Genomic DNA, 12,645 nt, shown 5'->3' on the forward strand with positions numbered 1-12,645 from the left:
TGAAGGTATTTGTGACCATTCCTGTTTACAAAACAATTCCAGTTCAGTTAAGTTTGATGGTCGCCGAGCATGGACAGCCCGCTTCAAATCATCCCACAGATGTTCAATGATATTCAGGTCTGGGGACTGGGATGGCCATTCCACAACATTGTAATTGTTCCTCTGCATGAATGCCTGAGTAGATTTGGAGCGGTGTTTTGGATCATTGTCTTGCTGAAATATCCATCCCCTGAGTAACTTCAACTTCGTCACTGATTCTTGCACATTATTGTCAAGAATCTGCTGATACTGAGTTGAATCCATGCGACTCTCAACTTTAACAAGATTCCCGGTGCCGGCATTGGCCACACAGCCCCAAAGCATGATGGAACCTCCACCAAATTTTACTGTGGGTAGCAAGTGTTTTTCTTGGAATGCTGTGTTTTTTAGCCACCATGCATAACGCCTTTTTGTATGACCAAACAACTCAATCTTTGTTTCATCAGTCCACAGGACCTTCTTCCAAAATGTATCTGGCTTGTCCAAATGTGCTTTTGCATACCTCAGGCGACTCTGTTTGTGGCGTGCTTGCAGAAACGGCTTCTTTCGCATCACTCTCCCATACAGCTTCTACTTGTGCAAAGTGCGCTGTATTGTTGACCGATGCACAGTGACACCATCTGCAGCAAGATGATGCTGCAGGTCTTTGGAGGTGGTCTGTGGATTGTCCTTGACTGTTCTCACCATTCTTCTTCTCTGCCTTTCTGATATTTTTCTTGGCCTGCCACTTCTGGGCTTAACAAGAACTGTACCTGTGTTCTTCCATTTCCTTACTATGTTCCTCACAGTGGAAACTGACAGGTTAAATCTCTGAGACAACTTTTTGTATCCTTCCCCTGAAAAGCTTTGTTGAATAATCTTTGTTTTCAGATCATTTGAGAGTTGTTTTGAGGAGCCGATGATGCCACTCTTCATAGGAGAATCAAATAGGAGAACTACTTGCAAGTGACCACCTTAAATACCTTTTCTCATGATTTGATACAAGTTCAAAGCTCAATGAGGTTAAAAAACCAACTTAGTGCTTCAGGAAGTCAGTAAAAAGTAGTTAGGAGTGTTCAAATCAAGAAAATGATAAGGGTGCCCATACTTTTGCACCGGTCAAATTTTGTTTAAATGCAGATTGCACATTTCCTGTTAGTACAATAAACCTCATTTGAATCCAGAAATATAACTAAGTCCATCAGTTATTAGATATATGAAACTGAAATAGCTGTTGCAAAAACCAAAATTGTTATAAAGAAAAAAGGTTAACATTAATAGGGGTGCCCAAACTTTAACATATGACTGTACCTATAGTCCTGCGACGAGTCCAGCTCTGCTACATCTGGATGCCTTTGGCTGAACAGTGGCATTATGCCACCACTCAGCATGACATCGAGAAACAGCGGAGCTTCAAGATGATGACGGAAATAACTTGGTCACCGGGCGGTCATGTGCACTCCAGTTTCACGGTCAGCTGACTGTGAGAACTTGACTAGTGACCGGAGATAACCCCGTCCCCAGCGGTCACATGCATGGCAGTTCTCGCAGTCAGCTCAGCTCATCCTGAGAACTGCAGTGTACACGAACGTCCGGCTGAAACAAGGTAAGACATTATTTAAATTAGTATTTGAATGGCACTCACTGAGTAAAAACTTTCAAGACTTTATTAGGGAATCCTTGACAAGAGAACAGGAGCAAAAAACAGGAGTAACGATGATCGTTTCTCCTGTATTTTGCTCCCTTTCTTCTGTCAAGGATTCCCTAATAAAGTTTTGAAAGTTTTAACCCGGTGAGTGCCATTCAAATTCTTTTTCTTGGCAATATGATGAACTTTGTGGTTTTCATGTGAATGAGCACCTATGGGTAATATTGGAAGTTATAGCTGGCTGTGGCTTCTGTGAAGTATTTTAGCCGGAAGTTTGAACTTGTTAGCAGTGCCGTCCAGCTCTCTTCTTTGGACTAATTATTTAAATTAGTACACGAGTAGTACGCTGTGTTCCCGCACTTAATACACATGCGACTAAGAAGATAATGCGGTTTTACCGCATCTAATGATAGTGAATAAATTGACATACTGTGGTCTTCTCTGCAGGGAAGCCGGAGGTGTCTTAGGACGCATAGCGGAGATGGGATTTCATGAAATCCCATCCACTATGCTGTAACATCTGGCCGCTGCGTATTTGATGCTGCAGATGTACGCAGCGTCCAACCTGCAGTGTTTACTGACCGTGGGAATATACCCTTAGGAGCCTGAACAATGGCTTTACCTCCATTCCCAAACATACAGGAAAATATTCTCCAATCAATCAGTTCTAATAACCAATCCACAGCAGAACATTATAGTAATACAACTAAAAGTTATAGTACGCCACATATAATATGATACAGTTAGGATATAGATAATATTTTGATCCGATTCTCATGCAGAGAAGAGGAAATATTTTTTTCTCACTTGTCACCAATGTGAAGTCCTTATACAATCCATTTAGGCTATGTGCACACGTTGCAGAATTCCCGCGGAAATTTCCGTGGGAATTCCTGAATTCCATTCCGCGGGAAATATGCGAGCAAATTGCATTTTAACTTCCGCCCATTTCCCGGGGAAAAACTAGCGATTTGCAAGCGTAATTAGATTGCAGAATGCTAGCGTTTTCCAAGCCATCTCGAGCATCACTTGGCAAACTGATTGACAGGTTGGTTACACTCGTCAAACATAGTGACAAGTGTGAGCAACTTTTTACTATTGAGGCTGCCTATGCGGCATCAGTAGTAAAAAGATCTAATGTTAAAATTAAAAGAAAACATCGTGTTTTTCTCACATTCCGCTGTCTCGCGCAGCGTTCCCGATCATCGCAATGCTCCCGGCAGGTCCCGTTCCCAGTGATGCATTGCGGCAATGACCTTTGATGATGTCGTGGTCTCGTGAGACCGCTACGGTGTCGCGACACCGCAACGTCATCAAAGGTCATTATCGCAATGCTTCACTGGAAAGGGACCTGCCGGGAGCATCGGTGAGGCCTGGGGACGCTGCGCGGGACATCGGAAGGTGAGAATATGACGACTTTTTTATTTTAATTCTATTTTTACAGGGATATGGTACCCACAGCCTGGAGGAGAATCTCCTCTCCTCCACCCCCTGGGTACCATCCGCAAATGTTCTGCTTAATTTTCGCATGGTGGGCACAGCGACATGCGAAAAGTAAACAGAACAATGCATTCCTATGTGGGCGGAATCGCCGCGATTCCGCAAAATTAATGAGCATGCTGTGAATTTTTCCGCTATGCGATTCCGCCGTGGAAAAATCCGCAGAATTAGCACAGCATTGCGGAATCCCATAGGATTGCATTGGATGCTTTTTTTTGCGGCAAAATTGCGCGTTTAAAATCGCCGTGAAAACGCAAAAAAAACCGCTATGTGTGAACACAGCCTTACAGTTTCCCATGTTGCAGAACTGCAATGTATCCATACAAATTGGAAGCTATGCTGTGGCTCAGTATGGCACCTGAATTTTTTCTCACATCTAGGTACCGTAGTTATTTATTTTACTGGCTTATATAGCTCTACTAATTGCGCACACATTATCATTACTGTCCCCATTGGGGCTCACAATTTACATTCCCTACCAGTATGTCTTTGGGGTGTGGGAGGAAACTGGAGAACCTGTAGGAAATCCACGCAAACACGGGAAGAACATACAAACTCCTTGTACATGTTGTCCTTGGTGGGATTTGTATCCAGGACCCCAGCGCTGCAAGGATGCAGTGCTAACCACTGAGCCACTATGCTGCCTCATTGAATGACATTGGTCTGAGTGCTGTCCGTTTTTTAAGGGATAACACTTGGACTGAAAACACTGTTGTGTGTACGAGCCCTAATAGACAGTGCTTAATACTAGCAAGATTGATGAGAACGCCTTAGAGCCTTAGTATAATCAGCCTTACACCATTCTGTACTAAGGGTAACATTTGTAAAACGTACCTAAAGCCTGAAGTACACCACTGACCACCGCTTGCCCCCCATGCATATGGTATTCACAGCAGTCTTCTCCTGTGAAGCTATGAGGGCCTGAAACAAAGAAATCAGTAAGTTGGTCAGTAAGTTGGTCAATTTACTATTTTATTGTTCTGCAAAAATTAGAAAATCTTAAAAAAATATGAAAAGAATCACAATGTGCTAGCATTGCTAACATAAGTAATTATTAGATACTGAATGGAGGCCCTATGCTATCGCATCGGGAGGGCGGTGTGGTCACGATGGGGGAAGGCTTTGCAGCATTGAGAATCTCTCCCCCATGTGCTCATCCACCTATCCACTCTCTCTCTGTGCTCTCTTCTTTGACCTGTCTACCTCATGTGCTAGCCCCCTTTGTCTGCTGTCTCTCTACTTCCTGTGCTGTGTTCTCCCCTCATGTGCTGTCCCATTTGAGCTGTCTCCCCCCTGTGCTCTGTCTCTCTCACCCCTGTGTCTGACCTTGTACAGAACATAACACAGCTCATGGGCAGGGAAGGAAGCAAAAGACAATACTGACATTACAGTAGAAGATCGCAGAGGATACATTTTGTGAGGTAAAATATTGATAAAAACAGTCAGTGAAATATTTTACCTCACAAAATGAATTCTCTGTGATCCCCTGCTGTAATGTCAGTATTGTCTTTTGCTTTTTCCCCTGCCCAGGAGATGTGGTATGCTCCATACACGGTGAGACACAGACAAACCCCTTTAACGTGACCGGCTTGCTCTGCCTGTAGAAACGTCGCACATCTGCTGGCCGGGATCAGCCGAATGATTCACTGCACCTACGTGGAATTCTCGCAGGCACAGTGCGACGGCATTCCACTGGTGGTACCGCGCAAGAGACTGCGTGAGTGTGAGTGTGTGTGTATGAGTGAGTGTGTGTGTGAATGTGAGTGTGTGTGAGTGTGTGTGTGGGAGTGTGTGTGTGGGAGTGTGTGTGGGAGTGTGAGTGTGTGTCTGTGTGTGGTGTAACGGTGTTCCGCTGGTGGTACCGCGCAATAGGTTGGCATCACTGGGGTGTCTCAATATGGCGGTCGGTGAACTTCATCCGCGTGGAGTTCTGGGATACGGTGACATCTGGACAGAACAGTAAATTAAAACATTACAAGGCAATTATATGAATAGATAATGAACTCCCATAGTACTTAGTGAAGGGGACGCATGACTGTAGAAAGGGGGAGACTCTTTAATCCCAGAGTTTTTATTATCTACTGTATATTTATATTGATAGTATTTGGCTGCGTGCTTTCCCTTGTGGAAACAGCAGTGCAGCGGTGTGCCTGATTGTGTATTATTGTTGGGACGGAGGTGTTCAGGAAAACTATAACTGTCTCACTGTCTTTTTCTACGACCAGGAGATATAGCAGAAGCATGTGTACAGGCTCAGATAGTATAGCACAGGGTCTAGTACCTCACAGAACTGGGCAATTTCACCTCACACATCATGACGCTGATACAGATGACCACATTGATGAGAGCGTTAGCATTACACTCCCTCTTCCATCATTCCCCCTCTCAGCTTTTGACGTCACTGGCACAGACACTGACAGCGGGTGCGATGACGCAATTACCTGGCATCCACTGTCCGGAGATGTACGGGCGCTCGGAGCAGCGAGGGAACAAGGAGAGGTAAGTATTGTTTTTTTATGGGGCTGCTTTATATTATGTTAAGTCTGCCTATGGGGAGTGCACTATACACTATAGAGTCTGTCTATGAGGGAGTGCATTATACAATATACAAGTGCTTCTCAATAAATTAGAATATAATCAAAAAGTTAATTTATTTCAGTTCTTCAATACAAAAAGTGAAACTCATATCATATAGAGTCATTAAAAACAGAGTGATCTATTTCAGTGTATATTTCTGTTAATGTTGATGATTATGGCTTACAGCCAATGCAAACCCAAAAGTCATTATCTCAGTAAATTAGAATACTTTATAACACCAGCTTGAAAAATGTTTTTAAAATCCAAAATGTTGGCCTACTGAAATGTATGTTCAGTAAATGCACTCAATACTTGGTCGGGGCTCCTTTTGCATCAATTACTGCATCAATGTGGCGTGGCATGGAGGCAATCAACCTGTCGCACTGCTGAGGTGTTATGGAAACCCAGGTTGCTTTGATAGCAACCTTCAGCTCGTCTGCATTGTTGGGCCTGGTGTCTCTCTTCTTCCTCTTGACGGTACCCCATAGATTTTCTATGGGGTTCAGGTCAGGCGGGTTTGCTGGCCAATCAAGCACAGAGAAACTGTTGTTTTTAAACCAGGTATTGGTACTTTTGTAAGTGGGGACAGGCAGAGCCGTATTTAGAGTTTATGCTGCCCTAGGCACTGTTAGTGCTGCCTCCCCCATTGCTGAGTATGACTAATGCAGACACTTAGGCTACTTTCACATCAGCGATTTTTGCCATTCTCCCCAGTGCAGCCGTCTCCCCGACCGTAGGGAAAAAAAAAACATTGCTGAGGTGCCACCCCTCCGCAGAGTCCCGCCCCAGGCACAGGCCCACGAGTGCCTAATGGGAAATACGGCCCTGTGCCAAGTCCTACTGGAGAACGAAATTTCCATCTCCAAAAAGCTTGTCGGCAGAGGGAAGCATGGAGTGCTCTAAACTTTCCTGGTAGATGGCTGCGCTCACTTTGGTCTTGATAAAACTCAGTGGACCTACACCAGCAGATGACATGGCTCCCCAAACCATCACGGATTGTGGAAAATTCACACTAAACCTCAAGCAGCTTGGATTGTGTGCATCTCCACTCTTCCTCCACAGACTCTGGGATCTTGATTTCCAAATGAAATGCAAAATTAACATCCATCTGAAAATGACACCTTGAACCACTCAGCAACAGTCCAGTTCTTCTTTTCCCTGGCCCAGGCAAGACGCTTCTGGTGTTGTCTATTGGTCATGAGTGGCTCTTGAAGCAATGACTCCAGCAGCAGTCCACTCTATGTGACTCTTTCCCAATTTTATGAATGGCTTTTTCTTAACAATATTTTCAAGGCTGCCGTTATCTCGGTTGCTTGTGCACCTTTTTCTACCACACTTTTTCCTTCCACTCAACTTTCCATTAACATGCTTAGATACAGCACTCTGAACAGCCAGCTTCTTTAAATGACCTTTTGTGGCTTACCCTCCTTATGGAGTGGGTCAATGACTGTCTTCTAGTGATGAGCGAGCATGCTCACCACTACTCGGTACTCGCCCGAGCATCTCACTGCTCACGATTCTTGGAGCTCACCGACTATTTCCGGAGTTGCTTGGCAAGAGCTTGGGTCCCCGCCCTACATGTTTGGCGCTCTTTAGAGAGCCAATGAACATGCAGGGATTGTCTGCTTCACACTAATGCCGCATGTTGGTTGTGGCATTACAGTAATTGGCTGGCCGCAGAGCATCATCAGGTCTATATCAGACCTGGCATCGCCATGTTTCTCTCAGTCTGCTCCGTAATCAGGCAGTGTAGGGAGAGTTGCTGCTGAGCTAGGGAGAGATTTGCTTGGTTCTTACTTAGTGTGGGTATACCATATATTATACACATATCCATCTTAACCAACAGTCTATTTCTAGACATAGCCCCAGGTATCAGAGGCCAGGAATAATTTTTTTGGATCTTAATTCTGATTATTTGCTTAAAAAGCAATCCAGAGAACACTGTTTTTCTGCTCCATTTGCTTGTTGGCACTGCAGAATACAGGCAGATCCTTTCCATATTACAGCAATAAAAATCCATCCATTTAAAACTGTGGTTTTCCGTCACACGGATCACATATAAGTTTGCTCCAAATTCAGCCATTTATAGTGAACATGGAAAATATTGCCCTCCATTTAAAATGGGCAAGGCACGTGGCAAGGGACGGGTAACTGGACGTGATGGTGAATGCAGAGGCCGAGGCCAACCTGAAATTGTGCCATAACAAACACCCACATCTTCTTGCCCGACCTTCCTGTCCCAATTACTAGGGGACCGCACCACAACACTATTGAACCCAAAGCAGTGTCAAAAGGTTGTTGGTTGGATAGCGGACAATGCTTCCAGTCACTATGCTGCCGCCACCATCACCACTCTGTCTTCCACACACTCAAGTCTCAGTAGCCGTGAGTCTGGACCACATATTCCTCACCCTGATCCTCCTTCCCCCCACCATGCCGAGTGCCCGGAGACAACTGATCCCACACTTGGACACTCCAAAGAGCTGTTCACTTTTCCACTTATAGATTAGGGCCTCTCGCTTGATCCAATTGAAGCGGGGCAAGAGGAGATTGCATGTAGCGATGCCCAAATATTTGAGCAGCCACGGTCACACGAAGGTGACGGTGGAAAATTGTCACAAGAGGTGGACGATGATGAGACACAATTGCAAGACAGTGAGGAGGAGGACCAGGTGCAGAAGTGGAAGACAAGGAGGTGGATGATGCAGGAGGACATGCAGAACGAGGACAGCAGCACACAGTGGGAGGCGTTGCACCCTAACAGGCAGAAAGAAGCAGTGTGGTGGCCGCAGACAGAACGCAGGCACCACCTGCCAGGTCAACATCAGCAGGGGTAGCAAAACTACCAGCTTGACCAACACCAGCATGATCAGGCACATGGCAGCTAAGAACTCATCTTTGTGGGCTGAACCCCAGGGTCCAGGAACAGTGTCTGCGGGTGAAACCACTGCTTCTTCCGCTGTTGTGCGTGCAAGCCAATCCCCTGTCCATGGTGCATGCGAAGATGCCTCCTGCCCTGCAGCTGTCTTTGCACACACTTAACTAGCACCATCAGCAAGCACGTCCACACCCTTGTTCCAGCACAGCGTTCAGTTGTCCATACTCCAATCCTTGAACGCAAGCGCAAATACGCAGCCTAAGCCCCACAGGCCAAACTACTAAATTTCCACACTTCGTGACTGCTTGCGCTTGAAATGTTGCCTTTTAGGCTCGTGGAAACAAAAGCTTTTCGCAACCTGACGGCAGCGGCTGTCTCTCGGTCCCCAGCCGCCACTATTTCTCCCGATGTGCCGTCCCTGCATTACACAAGCACGTGTCCCACAACATTAGCCGTGCCCTCAACAATGCTGTTACTGGGAAAGTCCACCTAACCATGTACATGTGGACAAGGGCATGTGGGAAGGGATGGTACATCTCGCTGACAGCACATTGGGTTAACATAGTGGAAGCCAGGACCCAGTCGGACCTTGGGACGGAACACGTCCTCCAGAAGCCGAGGATTGCAGGCCCTAGGTCAATCAGGATTGGCCCCACAGTCTACAGCTCCTGCACCTCATCCTCCTCCTCCTCTTCAGCCTCCATCTACGAAATGACCACATCAGTCACAAGCTGGAAGCACGGCAGCACTGCCTCAGCCTAGTGGCAACAGGCTGCGCTGAATCTAATATGCTTAGGTGACAAACCGCAATGCTGAAGAGTTGTGGACAGCTCTGAAAGAGTAGGCAGGTCTGTGGCTGACACCGCTGAACTTACAGCCAGGCATGGTGGTGTGTGACAATTACCGGAACCTGGTGGCGGCTGAGGCGAGCTCACACACGTACCATGCTTGGCCCATGTGCTTAACCTCGTGGTTCAGCAGCTTCTCAAAACCTACCCGGCGCTGCCGGATCTGCTTGTCAAAGTACACCACCTGTGTGCCCATTTTAGAAAGTCAGCTACAGCTTCTGTCGCTCTTGCCGTACTTCAAGAGCGTTTTTAGCTTCCGGCTTACCGACTGGTGTATGATGTCCCAACGGGTTGGAACTACACTGCAGATGTTGGAAAGGATTTCTGAGCAGAAGGGGGCAGTTGTTGACTACCAGCATAAACAAAGCCGTCAGTATTCAGTTCAGACTCCAGACATAAGACCTCAGGACTGGACATGGATGTCAGACATATGCACCATCCTCCAAAACTTTGAGGACTCCACCAAGATGGTGAGCGGCGATGACGCCATAATTAGCGTCACCATCCAGCTTCTCTGTGTTCTGAACCGCTCTCTACTCATAATGAAAGAGGATGCATTGCAGGTGGAGCACGATGAGATGGAGCAAGGAACCAAACAGGGTGATTAAACACAGCCCAGCCTCATCTCATCCCAAGGTGGATTGTGTTATGAATGGGTCACCGAGGAGGATAGCAGGCTCAGGCTAAGCCACAGAAAACCAGAGAGGTTGGTAACTAAGCGGATTGCAGACCCCTGATCCTGTCCACACAACTAGCAGTCTACGATGATCCTAGATGCCTCGGCACAGCCGGAGAGCTAAAGGGGAAATCTAAACTGCCCCGCAGCAGACCCCAAAGGAATAGATAGCCCCCAAAAATATATCGTCGGTGAGACAAGATGAAAACACAAATGCAGGCAGAAAAATAGACTGAGCAAACGATGGGGCCCACACTGACTAGACAGGAAAGGAAAGACACTGTCTGCAATCACGCAAAAAACCCTGCAAAAAGTCCAATACGTCTGATGCACAAAAACATTGAAGTCGCACGACTTCGCCCCCACTATATCAACACTCTGGTATATTCTGAAAGCAAAGCAAAAAGAGACCAATATAACTGGGGACAAAACAAACTGGCACATGCAGTAACATATGGGCGGTGATTCAGCACAGCCCCAGCCAGAGCTGACTGACCCACACAAGGCAGAGATAGACAAAACCAGATCAAATGCAAACAGAATAGCAAATGAACATGCAGGGAAAGAGCAGGACACATCAGACCTCAGGAGGCACAGGAAGAAAATCACCAGCAGGGATAGAGGGAGTCAGCTGTCTTAAATCCCAATGAGAAACCCCAGATCCCCAATCGTCTTCCTCATTATCAGATGGCAAGCCTCTGTCAATCAGATAAGCTCCACTACCTCCAGTAATCACCAGAGGGAAGCCAGTGAGAGAATTCACAACAGGATTGGGTGACAATGAGGAGGAGGAGGAAGAACAGGAGCTAGTTTCGTGCGCTATAGACGGTACTACAAGCACAAATGTCAGACCGTCTGTTCAGCCTGATGGCCTGAGGACAGGGAGGAGGAGGAGAGCATGGTCAGTTGTCCACTGACATTGGTATGGTCAGTAAGATACTCCCTCTGCATCTTCCCAAACTTTGCACTCCTTGTGAGAGTACCCCGTGCCTCAAGCCTGTGCGATAAGAGGGTCTGAGAAAACTCTCCCAGAACTTTGCCAGTGTTCCTCTGACTCTGCTTGATTGGATTTGTATCTCTCTCGCCTGTACTCCTAGGTTGGCCAATGAAATATGACCTCTGCCGCCAGCGATTTCAGATGGGAAATTTTTAAATAATTCTGCAACAAGGGCCCTCTGGTACTGCCCCATTTTATTAGACCTGTCTGCCTCGGGAATATGAGAAAGTTCTCCTTGTAGCTTATGTCTAGAAGTGTCACCAACCAGTAATGACACCCAAAATTTTGAGAATGCGAGGGTCACAGGAAAGGCAGTGTAACAAACTCAGCCATGCGTGTCAAACTGCTAACAGGCAAAACGTCTGTGGGTAAATGTTTGTCAGCCCATACACTTAGTACATGGGCATTACAAATATAGGAGAACAGCTCCTTTCTAATGGGAACATTTTTTGTATGAGGCCCTCCTCCATGTCTCTTCAAAGGGGCACTGGAATGCCTCCAAATTTTTGGCAGCCCTTGCATTCACTGCATAGGCAAACAGTATGGAAGACCCACTTCCTAATAATGGGAACATTGTTTTCAGGAGGCCATCCTGTATGTCCCTTCAAAGGGGTATTGGGGTGCGTCCAAATTTTGGGCAGCCCTGCCACTCACTGCATATGCAATAACAGTATAGGAGACCCACTGTTTAATAATGGGAACAACAAAGCATAGCCGGCTGATGGCTCTCTAAGAATAGTGAGGGCCGACTGCAGGCCCTTTAAGAATAGTAAAGGCCGCCTGATGGCCCTATAAAAATAGGCTTTGTGACTTTCAGAGTCCCTTCTCATAAATTAAACAGGATGTATCTTATGAGGCGTCACATACCACATGGCCAGCTAAGGTTGTAAAATGTTAAAATGACATTTCCCATTGAATGCATTTGTCTTGGTTGAAAGCAATGCTAAAATTCAAAAACGCTAAGTGTGAAAATAGCCAAAGGTGTGGAGGAGCATTTTTGTTTTTAGTTATTTATTTTGCCTTATATACAATTCATTACCCTGGAAAGAATGTTCTTTAACCCCTTCATGACCCAGCCTATTTTGACCTTAATGACCTGGCCATTTTTTGCAATTCTGACCAGTGTCCTTTTATGAGGTAATAACTCTGGAACGCTTCAACGCATCCTAGCAATTCTGAGAGTGTTTTTTCGTGACATATTGGGCTTCATGTTAGTGGTAAATTTAGGTCGATAATTTTTGCGTTTATTTATGAAAAAATCAGAAATTTGGCGAAAATTTTGAAAATTTCGCAATTTTCAAATTTTGAATTTTTATTCTGTTAAACTATAGAGTTATGTGACACAAAATAGTTACTAAATAACATTTCCCACATGTCTACTTTACATCAGCACAATTTTGGAAGCAAAATATTTTTTTGTTAGGAAGTTATAAGGGTTAAAAGTTGACCAGCGATTTCTCATTTTTACAACAAAATTTACAAAACCATTTTTTTTAGGGACCA

At 45.6% G+C, this 12,645-nt stretch overlaps 1 protein-coding gene across 3 annotated transcripts in view; it reads right to left on the minus strand.

The window, feature by feature from the left end:
* GTPBP3 (GTP binding protein 3, mitochondrial) overlaps positions 1-12,645 on the minus strand; it is a 217,860-nt gene that overhangs the window by 87,311 nt on the left and 117,904 nt on the right. For all 3 annotated transcript variants that reach the window (XM_073551331.1, XM_073551332.1, XM_073551330.1), the window contains one exon: positions 4,001-4,087. In XM_073551331.1, the coding sequence (XP_073407432.1) occupies positions 4,001-4,087 (87 nt within the window). The remainder of the gene's footprint in view (positions 1-4,000; positions 4,088-12,645) is intronic.

Source organism: Dendrobates tinctorius, unplaced genomic scaffold (genome assembly GCF_039654945.1).
Source record: "Dendrobates tinctorius isolate UK_male_01 unplaced genomic scaffold, ASM3965494v1 ptg000175l, whole genome shotgun sequence".
Lineage (NCBI taxonomy): Eukaryota > Metazoa > Chordata > Amphibia > Anura > Dendrobatidae > Dendrobates > Dendrobates tinctorius.